Source organism: Bufo bufo, chromosome 2 (assembly GCF_905171765.1).
Source record: "Bufo bufo chromosome 2, aBufBuf1.1, whole genome shotgun sequence".
In the NCBI taxonomy this organism is placed as follows: Eukaryota; Metazoa; Chordata; class Amphibia; order Anura; family Bufonidae; genus Bufo; species Bufo bufo.
The window spans coordinates 676,243,951-676,260,171 of NC_053390.1; the positions used below are offsets into that span (position 1 = coordinate 676,243,951).

The 16,221-nt window shown below is 44.1% G+C and overlaps 1 protein-coding gene across 1 annotated transcript in view; it reads left to right on the plus strand.

The window, feature by feature from the left end:
- Nucleotides 1-16,221, plus strand: part of CPE (carboxypeptidase E) — a 91,321-nt gene that overhangs the window by 62,204 nt on the left and 12,896 nt on the right. The window contains exons 2-5 of the mRNA XM_040418633.1: nucleotides 134-330; nucleotides 5,325-5,492; nucleotides 6,400-6,517; nucleotides 14,780-14,962. Of these exons, the coding sequence (XP_040274567.1) occupies nucleotides 134-330; nucleotides 5,325-5,492; nucleotides 6,400-6,517; nucleotides 14,780-14,962 (666 nt within the window). The remainder of the gene's footprint in view (nucleotides 1-133; nucleotides 331-5,324; nucleotides 5,493-6,399; nucleotides 6,518-14,779; nucleotides 14,963-16,221) is intronic.

Genomic DNA, 16,221 nt, shown 5'->3' on the forward strand with positions numbered 1-16,221 from the left:
TGCTGGTTTAAAAAAATGTAGACTATTTTTCGTGGGATAAATCCAAAAAATAAATGCTGTATGGTGTCATGTGTTCAATATGGAATGTGTTAAGAGGAACATTTGTTATAACCGCTGATGTGATGTCTTACAGGTGAACCTGAATTTAAGTATGTTGGCAACATGCACGGGAACGAAGCTGTGGGTAGAGAGCTTCTCATTTATTTGGCGCAGTACCTCTGTAATGAATATCAGAAAGGCAACGAAACAATCATCAATTTGATCCACAATACCCGCATACACATCATGCCTTCCATGAACCCCGACGGCTTTGAAAAGGCTGCCCAGCAGGTAAGTGAGAGGCTAAAACACCTACAAAGTGACGAGATGCAAGAAATGCATTCACTTCAATGAGTGTGCTGTCCGCATCCGTGGCCCTGCAAAAAAAAAATAGAACACGTCCTATTCTTGTCCTTTTTGCGGGAGGTACGGCACGTGACCGCTGCAGCCTATCACTGTGCAGCTGAGACCATCGCTAGGTTATAGCGGTCACATATTGGATTTTTTATAGTTTTTCTGCAACTTGCTGTCATCGGGCTAAGCTTTCATATTTAAAGGGCTTGTCTGAGTTATATAAAGAGGACCCGTCGCCTCTCCTGACATGTTTGTTTCAGTAACTACTTGCATTCCCCATGTAATAACAATCCTGGAACACCTGTTCTTATGACTCTATGTTGTGTTCTTCCTCTGTTATTTTTACCAAAAGTTTATGAATGAGTGGCCAGCAGCTTGCAGTAAAAGTACAGATGGGTGTTACCAGTCGGAGGGGTGTCCCTGCAGAGTCTGACACCAGCAGCACTGATTGGATAGAGTCAGACACACCCACTACTGGTAACAGCCAACAGTACCTTTACTGTAGACTGCTGGCAAATTACCATATTTGTCAACTTCTAGCAGGAATAATAAAGGAACGGTACAACATAGAGCCATAAGAACAGATGTCCCAGAATGATTATTATATGGGGAATGCAAGTAGTTACCAAAACAGACATGTCAGGAGAGGTGACAGGTCGTCTGTCTGTACCAGCCTTGTATCACTTGTGTCCCTGTGTAACCCAAAGGGACAAGCTGATTGAATACCAAGTCACTTAATTATTTACCGCATTGTTCAGACTATGCGACTCCCCCCCAGGCTTAGACAACAGAAAATTAGAAAAAATATGTTCTACTTATTCAACCTTCCCTGGCGGTTTAATGAAGTGGAGGGGTCAAGGTCAGTAACATTGGGATCTTATGTAGAGGGGGTAATAGTTTGGGTCATCTCCTGTGTCATACTATGACCATTGTGACAACCAGCAATGGTGCATGTGGTCACCTCATTAAATGTACCTATCCAGGTAAATGTGCCTCCTGTCATTGCTCTGTAGTGTCCTGCCATGCTTATGATGCTAGATTATAATTTTTTTTGTATTTTAGTATTAGTTTTTTATTTATTTTTTTACTCTCCATGATCATGGCATTATACTAATACACACACAGCTCTGCAGTACGCACATTTTACACACACAGCTCTGCACTACGCACATTATACACACACTGCTTTGCTGCATACGCACACAGCTCTACAGCACCCAGTCCCCTTAATGGCCCCATATAGTAATTATTTGTGCCCCCTTCACAGTAGTAATGCCCACACTGTGCCCCCTTCACAGTAGTAATGTCCACACTGTGCCACCTACACAGTAGTAATGCCCACACTGTGCCCCATTCACATTAGTAAAGCCCACTCTGTGCCCCCTTCACAGTAGTAATGTCCACACTGTGTCCCCTTTACAGTAGTAATGCCCACACTGTGTCGCCTTCACAGTAGTAATGCCCACACTGTGTCCCCTTCACAGTAGTTATGCCCATATGTGCCCCCTCACAGTACTTATGCCCACATGTGCCCCCTTCACAGTAGTAATGTCCACACTGTGCCCCCTTCACAGTTGTAATGTCCACATTGTGTCCCCTTCACAGTAGTAATGTTTACACGTGCCCGATTCACAGTAGTTTTGCCCAGATAAGCCACTTTACAGTCGCTATGCCCGGATGTTCCCCCTTCACAGTAGCTATGCCCAAATGTGCCCCCTTCACAGTTGCTATGCTCAGATATGCCCCCTTCACAGTAGTTATGCCTACATTGTCCCCCTTCACAATAGTTATGCCCACATTGTGCCCCCTTCTCAGTAGTAATGGCCACACTGTGCCCCCTTCACAGTAGTAATGGCCACACTGTGCCCCTTCACAGTAGTAATATCCACACTGTGCCCCCTTCACAGTAGTAATGTCCACAGTGTGTCCCCTTCACAGTAGTAATGCCCACACTGTGCCCCATTCACAGTAGTAATGCCCACACTGTGTTGCCTTCACAGTAGTAATGCCCACACTGTGTTGCCTTCACAGTAGTAATGCCCACACTGTGTGCTCTTCACTGTAGTAATTTCCACATTGTGCCCCTTTCACAGTACTTATGCCCACATGTGCCCCCTTACAGTAGTAATGTCCACACTGTGTCCCCTTCACAGTAGTAATGTCTACAGGTGCCTGATTCACAGTAGTTTTGCCCAGATAAGCCACTTCACAGTAGTATTGCCCGGATGTTCCCCCTTCACAGTAGCTATGCCCAAATGTGCCCTCTTCACAGTTGCTATGCCTAGATCTGCCTCCTTCACAGTAGTTACGCCAATATTGTGCGCCCTTCACAGCATTTATGCCCACATTGTGCCCCCTTCACAGTAGTTATGCCCAGATATGTGCCCTCTCACAGTAGTTATGCCCAGTTATGTGCCCCCCACAGTAGTTATGACCAGATATGTGCCCTCTTACAGTAGTTATGACCATATATGCCCCCTTACAGTAGTTATGACCAGATATTTGCCCCCTCACAGTAGTTATTAGGGTTCGACTGATTATCGGAAGTACCGATATTATCAGGCCGATATTCAGGATTTTGTACATTATCGGCATCTAACCTTGCCGATATACCGATAATGCATATAAAGCGAATACTAGTGAGCGCTTACATTATGGAAGCGCGCACTAGCATGCATCGGGTGCCGGGAGCGGGGAAGAAGCGCAGCAAGCGCTTCCGATACTCGCTCTCCCTGGTCTTCTTTCATGGGGCCCGCGCTGCACTGTCCTGACCCTGTACAGCGTCAGGACGTAGTGCGCGCACTATGACCTGACACTGCACGCTGTCAGGTGACAGTGCAGCGCAGGCCGGAGAACACAGGGGAGCGAGACGCCGGACCCAGAGATGAAGAGGAGCCGTGGCGCAGGAGAGATGAGGAGTTTTTTATTTTATTCATCTGAGGTCTGATAGGGGTTAATAATGGTCTGATCTGAGGTCTGATAGGGGTTAATAAAGGTCTGATCTGAGGTCTGATAGGAGTTAATAAAGGGCTGATCTGAGGTCTGATAGGGGTTAATAAAGTCAGTGAGGAGGGGGGGAAGGGGGGAATGGTGTGGAATTAGCATTTGGCACTAGTGTATTATAAATGTAAATTATAAATTGACTATACCAACTAAGGGCTTTATTCATTTATAATTTACATGTATAATATACTAGTGCCAAATGCAAATTTCCACCACCTCAGTGCCTGAAAGTTCACAGATTATCGGTATCGGCTCTAAAAAATCAATATCAGTCGATCCCCAGTAGTTATGACCAGATATGTGCCCTCTTACAGTAGTTATGACCAGATATGTGCCCCCTCAAAGTAGTTATGCCCAGATATGTGCCCCCTCACAGTAGCGATGCCCAGATATGTGCCCCCTCACAGTAGCGATGACCAGATATGTGCCCCCTCACAGTAGTTATGGCCAGATAGGTGCCCCCTCACAGTAGTTATGGCCAGATAGGTGCCCCCTCACAGTAGTTATGACCAGATAGGTGCCCCCTCACAGTAGTTATGACCAGATATGTGCCCCCTCACAGTAGTTATGGCCAGATAGGTGCCCCCTCACAGTAGTTATGGCCAGATAGGTGCCCCCTCACAGTAGTTATGGCCAGATAGGTGCCCCCTCACAGTAGTTATGACCAGACAGGTGCCCCCTCACAGTAGTTATGGCCAGATAGGTGCCCCCTCACAGTAGTTATGGCCAGATAGGTGCCCCCTCACAGTAGTTATGGCCAGATAGGTGCCCCCTCACAGTAGTTATGACCAGATATGTGCCTAAAAAAAATGTGCATAAAAAAACCTGTAAATGCTCACCTGTTTCCTGAGATGATCACAGCTCAGCTGCCGGAGATCCCCAGCAGCAGGATACTGTCACACATCACGTTGCTGTGTAGGAAGAGCACAGCTGATTCCTGGCCGGCATGCTCCTCCTACACAGACCAGTACAGTAGATCATGCTGCTGCTATGGAGCGCTGGCAGCTGAATGGTGAAGCGGGGAGCGGACGGCTCCCTGCTTCACCATTACAATCAGCTGTCACTGCGTCCTATGGCGGGACATACCTCAGCTATTCTGGGACCTTGGGACAGCCACTGAAATACTGGACTTTCCCACCGGATCTGGGACTGTTGGGAAGTATGCAGTGCACACATTATGTACGCACATTATACATACACACAAACACATAGACAGCTCTTTCTCCCTCACACACACTATTATCTTTAACTTCTTCATTACCGGAGTGTTTACCCCCTTTCTTACCAGTCAAATCTTTCAGTTTTTAAATGCAAATAACTAATTAATAACTGAGCCAACTTACTTGTCTTTGATATTATATTTCACAGGACACCTTAGGTTATCTAACCCCTATAATGCCCCCCGAAATGCCCGCACTGCATACAGGTAATACTTACCTCGCTCCCCGGAGTGCACACGGCTGGTGCTCATATTTTGCAGGTCCGCGGTTTACGGTCCACAACACAGGCACAGGCATCAAACAGTCGTGTCAATGTGGTCGTAGTTTCATAAAAGCCCTTTACAGCGTGCTATAGAACAGTTTGTGACTTATTTATGGCACATATTTTAATGTGCGTATCTGGTACTTTATTTTAGTTCTATAGCTGTACTAAATAAAATAAAACCAGTTTTTTTCACTATACTCATGGTGAAAATTGCATTTCCTTGTAAAATTCTCTTGTGATCTCTTGTGATCTGAGGTCTACTTGCACCCCCTAGTGGTGGTCAGGTTTTAACCCGCTCATAGAGAATGAATTTATATGTTCAGTAACAGAAAATGCCATCACCTAAATGCGGAATCTATAAGTAAGAACATTCCTTCTAGTATTTAGCCAAGTGTCGGAAGTCTATGCAGTATGACTTAGTGCTGTTTTTTGTTCTCCACAAGCCTGGGGATATAAAGGACTGGTTTGTTGGACGTAGCAACGCACAGGGTATAGACCTGAACCGAAATTTCCCTGATCTGGACCGTATTGTCTACATTAATGAACGAGAAGGTGGAAACAACAATCACTTGCTGCAGAACCTGAAGAAGTCAGTTGACCAAAACACCAAGGTATGTACAATGCTGTGGAGGGACGTCCGGTCATACCATGTGTTATGTGAACTGCGTGAATATTAGGTAGGAAACTACTCTGTATTTAGCTGAGGTTCATGAAACAAAGTCCAAATATTCCATCAGTACTTATGATCTGGGGAAAGTCAGTCGGAGATTGTAAGCTCTTACTGTCAAGGACTTCTCTCCTGTTGTCCCATCGTTTCTTCATTCGGTGACTTGTCATTATACTCGCGTGTTATCTCTCTAAAAAGCGCTATGGAATATGATGGCACATATAAATAATGATTATTGTATTACTGTAGAGTTGTAGTGATTTAAAGGGGTTGTAGAGGTTGTGATATTTATGATCTATCCCCAGCATAGGTCATCAGTATCAGATCGGCAGGGGTCCGACTACCAGCACCCCCGCTGATCTGCTGATTGAAGAGGCTGCATAACTCATGCAAGCGTTGCGTCCCTTTCAGTGTTTACCTGCACGCCGCCTTGATTATAGTGGCGGCGCAGTGTGACTACACCTTCCTCTCTCATTCAAGTGACGGTTAGCGGGAGGGGTAATTAGAGTGCACTACCATTACGTTATTATTAGACAGCGTGCAGGTAAACACTCCTCTTCAACTAGCAGATTAGTGGGGGTGTTGGAAATCAGACCCTATCGATCTGATATTGATGATCTATGCTGAGGATGGATCGTCCATATCCTGACCATGCACAACCGCTTTTCCAGCCTTTTCCAGGCCATTACGGACCACCAGCATTATCTTGTCTACTTCAAATGAAAAATCCTAGCGACATTCCACCAGATGATAAAACCGGTACTATCATTCTAGCATCAGTTTCTAGGTGTCAGGCAGTACCTGTCCTGTACTTGTATGTTGCATGGTAACTATAGACATTCCTTTTGCAGCTTGCCCCTGAAACCAAAGCAGTAATTCACTGGATAATGGATATTCCATTTGTACTCTCTGCCAATCTGCATGGAGGTGATCTTGTTGCCAATTATCCATATGACAAGACCCGAACTGGTAAGTACTGAGTGCCACGCTTGTGTCTCTGCTCTGTATGTATGTATGTTACTGCCATTCCCCATTCACCCGAATATCAGAACACAGTTTATGGGCAAGGCTGGCACTGATACTGCGGGAAAAAGGAACTCTTGAAAGCACCTGGTGATTTTTTTTTCTTATATTCAGACTGCGTGATAGTTAGTACTTTATGTGAGTATGTTAGTAGTTTATGTGAACCTCTACATTCATAGTGTCAGCAGTCTGCATGTCCCGGGAGGTCACACTCGTCCAATTTGTTTAACACGCAGAGCACTACACGCTGTAATATGTCTCTGTCTACAGAGAAAGGCAAGGAAATGTAGTAGTAGCCTGAGGCTGTGTGACTAAGCACTGAGCACAGCTTCAAGGGGCTAAAAACATAACCAAGATGGCAGGTAAATGGCTGCCGAATAAGTTTACAATGCTTAGGCTATTTTTTTAAATTCAAGTTTCAGGGTCGAGGATTAGAGAAAAAATATTGCCAGAGTTCTTCTTTAAAGGGGTTATCCCATGATTAATGCAAAAATGTAAATCAGACATCATATAGTACATGACAATCCCTTTCTAACAAAGCTAGAACCAGCCCTGTACCTCACATGGATCCAGAGATCTTACCATGTATTGCTCTGCTAGATTTATATCAAGCTGGCAGCTCAAGGGGAGTGTCTTCTCTACTACAGCTCTGGAGGCGTGTCTCAGCTCTCCCTATCACAGCTCAGGAGGCAGTTAACGGATGGAACTGAGCATGTGCGGCCATCTCAGTGCGGTGGACAGAGAAATTAGAAAAAGGACAGCTGGCCACTATACAGATAGATTTCACTGAACAGCTCAGTGGCTATAATAAATGTTAAATTACATGCAATTACAAAAGGATTCAGATACAGGTGCCAGAAAACTGTAGAATATTATTCATGGGACAACCCCTTTAAGTGAACACATAAATCATGCACTCATACAGGCCATTTTTAATGCAAAAAATGTATTGTTTGAGGGGTTCACATGCATTCATCGGTCCTTTTACACATTGTTTTGTGTTGCAGACTGTTAAAAATGTTTCTTTTAGTAACAATCATTGTATATCACAATTCGGGAACAATCATTTATTTTATATTTCGGAGAGATTGAAGAAAATGGACAAGGACAATGTCACGGTGAGCCGGCGTCGCGTTCTTCATTCGCATCGCATCCCGCGCATACAGCGGAGAGAGGACGCGGTCGGCGTCCTTGTCTCCAGGGGGGCAGGAAGGACCCAGCTGCGCACGCCTCCTCAGTGTCGCCGATGCCCTCCATCCCCTAGACAACGAGCAGCAGTGGATCTGAGCGTCGATGTTGATGAATCGGCGCTCAGCTGTGTTATGAGCAATCAGAGTCACGTGACGCCACGAAACGTAACTCACGTGTAGGGGTTATTTAAACAGGCAGCCTGCTGGCCACAGGTTGCCTGTGATTGGTCTTGCTACCTTCACCAGCATTTTGTATTGCGCCTTTCTGTGTGTGTTTGGACCTTGGCTCTGTTTTTGACCTCGACCTTGTGACCTCCCTAGAATTGACGTGACCTCTTGGCTTCTGACTCCGGATTGTGTTTTGACATTGTTATTGTATTGCTCCCTGTGTACCTGCGTGACCTCCTGGCTTTGACCTTGGCTTGCCTGACTCTGTTACGGTACTTCTTTATCTTCTTAGGCCCCTGCATGTGTCTAAGCGAGGGACTGCCGTCAAGTTGTACGCCGTCGGTTAGGACGGGCCGTGCAAGTAGGCAGGGACAGAGGTGGGGTGGAGTTTAGGACCGCACTTATCCCTACCCTCTGTCGTGACAGACAATGCACGATGCCGAAGGTATCATGAATTGTCAGCGGGCGTTGTGCATATGTTATGGTCCTGCCCGGCTCCTGACTAATATTTGCCCCTGGCGAGTGGCAAAATATGTGAGGCTATGAGAATGAATATTAAAGAAGAACTGCCGACAAAAGTGTTATTCTCTGACCTGCTAGAAAGGTACATGATGTAATCTGTAGTGAAGGTAATCTTCTTACCAGTGTCTATTTGTGAGCTATCCCCTCCCTTCTGCTTCTCAGCTGTGTCATGTGACCAGCAATCAGACTTTCCAACTGACACAGCATCTTATGTGAGGACAGGAAGTCAGTTTCTCTATGTATTCCTATGGGAACCTGAATGTCAGTCTCATAGGAATGAATAGAGAAGTAACTGACTTCCTGTTCTGTGTCAGTTGGAAAGTCTGATTGCTGGTCACACGACATCATTTTCTAGCAGGTCAGAGAATAAACATTTTGCCGGGAGTTCTACTTAAATATTGGCCCTAGCGAAGGAGATTGTGGGCTTGGATACAAGGGTTAATTTATCCTCGAATGGGGAGTTGCTCTTCTCCCAAAAATTTTGGTTAAAGGGGTTATCCCATAAATAATGTAAAAAATGAAGACATCATATAGTACATGACAATCTCTTTCAAACAAAGCTAGAACCAGCCCTGTACCTCACATGGATCCAGAGATCTCCACATTCATTGCTCTGCTAGATTTATATCAAGTTGGCAGCTCAAGGGGAGTGTCTTCTCTGCTACAGCTCAGGGGGCGTGTCTCAGCTCTCCCTATCACAGCTCAGGTGGCAGTTAAAGGATGAAACTGAGCATGTGCGGCCTTCACAGTGAGCAGGTCAAAGAAATAAGAAGAAAAAGCAAACAGCAGGTGGCGCTATACAGATACATTTTACTGAATAACTCACTGGCTATGCAAATTTTTTAATTACATGCAATTACAAAAGTATTCAGACCAAGGTGCTGGTTTGAAAACTGTAAAATATTTTTGTGGGACAACGCTTTTAAACTTGTACTTTGCTGCTACCCGGCAAATATCCCGGGGAAAATCATTGCACACAACAGTTTTTGTCTGGCCGATTCCCAGCATTCTGTGCCATAACAGCCTGCCGGAGAGGACAGCCATAGGAGTCACACTATTGACCTAGAATAATACTGGACTATAACTCAGAAGGGGCCCACCCAGGAGAAGGGCTAAAAGATTTTATTGTCAGGACCCCCTCAACCAGGGCCGGTACAAGGCAGGGGCCGAAGGAGCGGGTGCCCTGGGCGCTACCATTTGCGGACAGGAGGGGGGCGCAGGTGAAGTGCCAGCCACGGCCCCCCCTACATCATGCTGTGCCCCCCCATGTGCCCCCCCAACTAAAATGACCCCCCCCCCCCCCCAAGTGAGCAGCCGCCGCCGGGCACAGGGAGATGAGCGCTTCCATTGCGCTCATCTCCATTGTAAACTGTCTGTGCCAGCGGAGGTGCAGGGGAGGGAGAGGCGTGTCCCTTCCCTTTCCTCTGATAGGCTGCAGGCAGGCACCGAAGTGGAGGAGAGGCCCCGCCCCCTAATTACTCCTGTTTACCTTTCTAAAGCTAAAGGACCTTTGATGATGTCATCACAGGTCCTGTAAGGGAACTGCACAGTGTAAAGTGTAGTTCCCAGGTTAGAACAGTGCATCTGCCAGGACCTGTGATGACATCATCTTCAACATCACAGGTCCTGCAGAATCTAGCAAAGGAACTGCACCAAAAATGGTGTAGTTCCTAGGTTTCAAAGGTACATCTGCCAGGACCTGTGATGACATCATCACAGGTCCTTCAACCCCTAACAGCAAGTATTAAAAGTTCACAAGCAGCTCTGTATTGATCCATACAGACTGGAATGGAGAGGTAAGAGGAGGTCCTCCACTTTTCATCATTTACCCCCCCCCCCCCTCCATGCCCTGTTTTTACTCATTGCTCACTCATGTATACTACTTCAGACAGTTACCACTACCTCATGTACCTCACAGTGACTATAATGCATAACTGACCACATATTTCTATAAACACTGCATCTACAGTATTATACCTTCTATGTGTCACATCAATACACTGCTCTGTATATATATATATATATATATATATATATACACACACATACATGCACACACACTGCATATATTACACAGTATTATACATGCAATATGTACAGATATATAGTATATACCGCAGTGCACTGATATGTGAGGTATGAGGTATAATAGATGCTGTGTGTACAGATATCAGTACACTTCTGTATATACTATATATGTGAGGTACGAGGTATAATAGATGCAGTGTGTACAGATATATAGTATATACAGCAGTGTACTGATATGTGAGGTACGAGGTGTCAATACACTGCTGTATTTACTATATACCTGTACACACTGCATCTATTATACCTCATACCTCACATATTACACTACTGTATATACTGTATACACTGCATATATTATACCCCGTACCTCACATATCAGTACACTGCTGTATATACTATATACCTGTACACACTGCATTATACCCTGTACCTCACATATCAGAACACTAGGGAATATACTATATACCTGTACACACTGCATCTATTATACCGCGTACCTCACATAACTGTACACTGCTGTATATAATATACATCTGCATCTATTATACCTCTTTTGTGTGCCAGGGCTGTTTTGTAATCCCATTCCGGCCCTGATGGCATAAATTATAAAACGCAGCAGCAAGAATAGTTCATGGAACAAAGGGAGGGGCTATAAAAGGGGAATGGGGGCCCAATTTAGATTCCTGCTATGGGGCCCAGTGATTTTTATGTACGCCCCTGGCTGCAGGCACTAGGCCGGCAGCCTATCAGAGGCCGGCGCAATGACGTCATCGTGCCGCCTGAGCCTTACATTACAGCGTGGGACACAGGAAGAGGCTGCATCGCATCGCTGACACTTAGGTAAGTATAAGTGTTTTTTTTTTGTTTTTTTTTACAATAGTGTTACTGGCACATTGGGGGGGCTTATTACAAAACTGGCACATGATGATGGGGGGGACTTTATACTGGCACATGATGATGGGGGGGAACTTTATAGTGTCTGTGACTTTCAAAGTCCCACAGTCCTTTGTTCTATTGCTTTAAGTATATTTTTGTTTTGAAACAACATTGATTCTTTCTTAAAAACGGGGGGGGGGCGCAGTTTGCCATCTTCGCCCTGGGCACCAAATGGCCTTGTCCCAGCCCTGCCCTCAACAGCACTATACAATGACATTACATACAGTGACATGTCATACAGTATATACGTTTAAGAAATGGACTGAGCAGCTGCTGTGCTTCGTCTGAGAGAATGATCCTGATTAGTCACAGGAGTGAGGGTTTCACGGGAGGAGGGGGTTATGAAGAAGTTCCTGGGTTGGGTGCCCGTTGAAAAATTTGCTGTGGGGCCTAATCACTTCTAGTGAGAGCACTAGATAGACAGCAGGCCAGCCAGTATCCTTTTCCCCAAGGAAACCACCCTCTTGAAGTCGCTAAGGGCACCCTCATGCCCCATAATCAGTCATCCTGCAGCTCTGTGAGCATGTGTTCAAGGCAAGAGCCAGGATATCGACAGGGTCTCTTCAATTATCTGGAGTGCTGCTGGCTTTTTTTCCTTTCCTAGATAGATAGATAGATACTGTAGATAGATACTGTAGATAGATAGATAGATAGATAGATAGATAGATAGATAGATAGATAGATAGATAGATAGATCTGGATAGATAGATAGGAGATAGATAGATAGATAGATAGATAGATAGATAGATAATAGATAGATAGATAGATAGATACTGTAGATAGATATGAGATAGATATGAGATAGATACTTTAGATAGATAGATAGATAGATAGACAGACAGACAGATAGATAGATAGACAGACAGACAGACAGATAGATAGATAGATAGATAGATAGATAGATCTGGATAGATAGATAGATAGATAGATAGATAGATAGATAGATAGATAGATATAGATAGATAGATAGATATAGATAGATAGATAGATAGATAGATAGATAGATATGAGATAGATAGATAACAGGTAGGTAGGTAGATAGATAGATAGATAGATAGATAGATACTATAGATAGATAGGAGATAGATAGATAATAGATAGATATGGATATATAGATGGATAGATAGATAGATAGATAGATAGATAGATAGATAGATAGATAGATAGATAGATAGATAGATAGATAGATAGATAGGAGATAGATAGATCTGGATAGATAGATACTGTAGATACTGTAGATAGATATGGATAGAAAGGTAGATGCATAGAAGGATTAATAAACATAGAAGTAGATAAATTAAAATTAACTTGTCTAGATTAGAAATTCACCCTTTACTCACCACACTGCAAATACCAGTATACCTCCCTGCGGGTGCGCACTATCCTGAGCGCATGCATCGTCTCTGTTCTGTTTCTAGGTTACATTCATTTGGATTATAATTTCTTTCTTCATTAACGTCATGAACTGTTCAAATCCTCTGGATTTCGACACTATCCCTCACTAATTGGCTGGATTATAGAATATACAATTTACAAGATCCCAGTAGACATGGCCGGCAGGAACAGTACGCTGCCCATTGCACACATGTGTGCTCCTAAACAGATTCTGGAAAGGAAACTGCACAAATACTAACAATAGAACAAGAGACATCTGTAACTAGTAAAGAGTTGGAAGGAAGCAGCATGTAAGTGTCCCTCTGCATACAGGCCTTATGGCAGCTGCATAGCACGGGTAAGAGATCATTGTGTATTGTGCCTAGGTCCTGTGGAGTTCATCACAGTGCCGTACATAAGCAAAGTGAAAAAAAGAATCATGCTGACAATCGAGTCAATATTTCAGTTATTTAAGGTCTAAAAATGGCTACTTTTCATTAGGTCATAGAAAGCATTTTTCGAGTTTTATGTTAATAAAGCTCAAAGGGGTTGTACAGGGGGTTTATACTGATGACCTATGCTCTGGATACGTCATCGATATCAGATCAACGGGAAATAAGTAAAAGGTGGGAGAACGGAGCCTCTAGGAGCAGGAACAACGCCCCCCCTGCTCCTAGAGGCTAATTAGCATATGATAAAAGTTAGATTTCTGGCGTAACGGGGGCATAGATAAAAGTAGGAACAGGCTAGTTAGGTTTAGCTGACATTAGCACATCGCTAATGTCAGCTAGCTACAGAATCCCTTTAACCACATGTTGCCCATTATGTGAGGAGATACTTGATGGGGTCACCTACTATTTATGTGAGGCACATGGAGGTCCAAATTGATAAAACCAAGTACCTCCTCACATAATGGGCAACAGGGGGTTAATACATGAGGTACATGATGGAGTTACTTGCCCTTAATCTGAGGCATGTGGTTTTATCAATTTAAACCTACACCTGCCTCATATTTATATCAGCCCCTCATATCAGATTATAATGTCCCCCAGCAATACCAGCCCCTTTTATCAGATTGTAATGACCCCCCAGCATTATCAACCCCGATATTAGATTATAATGACCCCCAGCGATTCCAGACACTCATATCAGAATATAATGTCCCCCAGCAATACCAGCCCCTCATATCATATTATAATGACCCCCAGCACTATCAGCCCCTCTTATCAGATTGTAATGACCCCCCAGAATTATCAACCCCGATATTAGATTATAATGACCCCCAGTAATACCAGCCCCTCATATCAGATTACAATGACCCCCCAGCAATATTAGCCCCGATATTAGATAATAAATACCCCCAGCAATACCAGCCCCTCATATGATATTATAATGACCCCCAGAAATACCAGCCCCTCATATCATATTATAATGACCACCAGCACTATCAGCCCCTCTTATTAGATTGTAATGACCCCCCCAGCATTATCATCCCAATATTAGATTATAATGACCACCAGCAATATCCTTATTTGACCCCAAGCAATATCAGCCCCTCATATCAGATTATAATGACCCCCAAGCAATACCAACCCCTCATATCATATTGTAATGACCCCAAACACTATCGGCCACTCATATCAGATTATAATGATCTTTCCCCCTCCCCCCCCAGCAATATCAGCCCCTCATATTGGGGAGTAGGGACGATAAACGAAAATGAAACAGTGAAATAAACATTGTATGGGGTTAACTCACAAAACGGTGATGACCTCCTACAGAGAGAACAAATGCATTCTTCCAGCCACACTGAGCATTTGTAGCCTTCATACGGCATCATTTGAACTGCAGGGTGCAATGTCGTATAAGTGTGCAGAATACATAGAAACAGCAGTGACAATACAAAGGTGGAATCAAGAAGTTATTGCAGTCGACAGGTCTGTTTTATCTACTCATTTTAATTTTTCAGATTAATACTTTTGTTTTGCAGGCAATGACCATGAATACAGTGCTTGCCCCGATGACAGCATTTTCCAGAGCTTGGCCCGTTCATATTCTTCAACCAACCCAGCCATGTCTGATTCAAACAGGACACCATGTCGCAAGAATGATGAGGAAGGCAGCTTTGTGGATGGGACCACTAATGGTGCAGCTTGGTACAGTGTACCTGGGGGTAAGCTTATCCCATGGCAGACAAAGAATCATGGCGCTAAATGAAGACTCAAAATATAAATATGTCCAGCAATATTCATTTTTTTATGCATGACTTACAGTAGGTTAAAAATAAAAAAGAAGCCATGATAAGTGATCCCCCGTCTCTGCCGTTCCAAAACTGCCCTGGTCCCTGCTTCTCTACATTTCCTGGTCCCCACTCAACACACTGTTAATGCAAGGAAGGACCCTCTCAATCATTCACTAGTTGAGGAAGGTCACTGCCAGTGACTTCAGAGGAAGGCTAAAAGCCCTATGAGGTGGTCACCAATGATCTCATACTAGTGGAAAAGTTGGTTCCTGACTTTGGCAATTAGAATACAGATTTCCCCATCTCCAGAAATCTAGTATCCATTATTTATGATAATATAAACTATCACAGCATCTTGTGGAAGGGTGCACCATAGTCTCACCACTTCCATTAAAGAATCCCCATCTATGATGATGGTGAAAGAACTAGATGCCCTCTGTAATGTTTATAGGCCTAGAAAGACCATTGCATAGTTCACTATAATGTCTGTTCATATACTTGCACATTTTAATTGCCTTTTCTATATCTTAATTTGTTATACCCAAACATTAAAAGGGGTTTTCCGGGTTCTAGAGAAAACCGTACAACTCGGCATTAACCTGTACTACAGAATAGATGATTACTTACCTGACAGATCCCACACCTTCTCTCCAGTTCTCCTGACTGGGCTCTGTTTTTCCTGTTCTATTCTTGCAGCTGCATTGGTGACGTCAGGTCGACAAGATGTGACCACTGCAGCCAATCACTGAGCTCTTCAGTACACTGCTGAGGTCAGTGATTGGTTGCAGCGATCATGTGTTGTCGACGTGACGTCACCACTGCAGCCAGGAAAACAGAGCCTTGCGGGGAGAACTGGAGCGATCATCAGTTAAGTAATTATCTATCTATTCGTTTTCCCTCTTTAATTCCACCAAAATGTATCTTTCAGTCTGATCAGTATTCTTTTCCCTCTGTCAGCTATACATGTATGCCAACCAGTACCTTCATGCTTCTCCTGTCTTCCACAGGAACGTCAAGGCACTCCTGCCAAATAGTGTCCATCCCAACAGTACCTCTATGGTGTCACCCACACAGTGCCCCTATAACAGTGACAGCCACAGGGCTCTGTATCACTGTGAGCCACAAAGATCATAAAACATTGCCAGGGTCAGAGTCTCTAGTGCTTCTATAACAGTCATAGTGCCCTCATA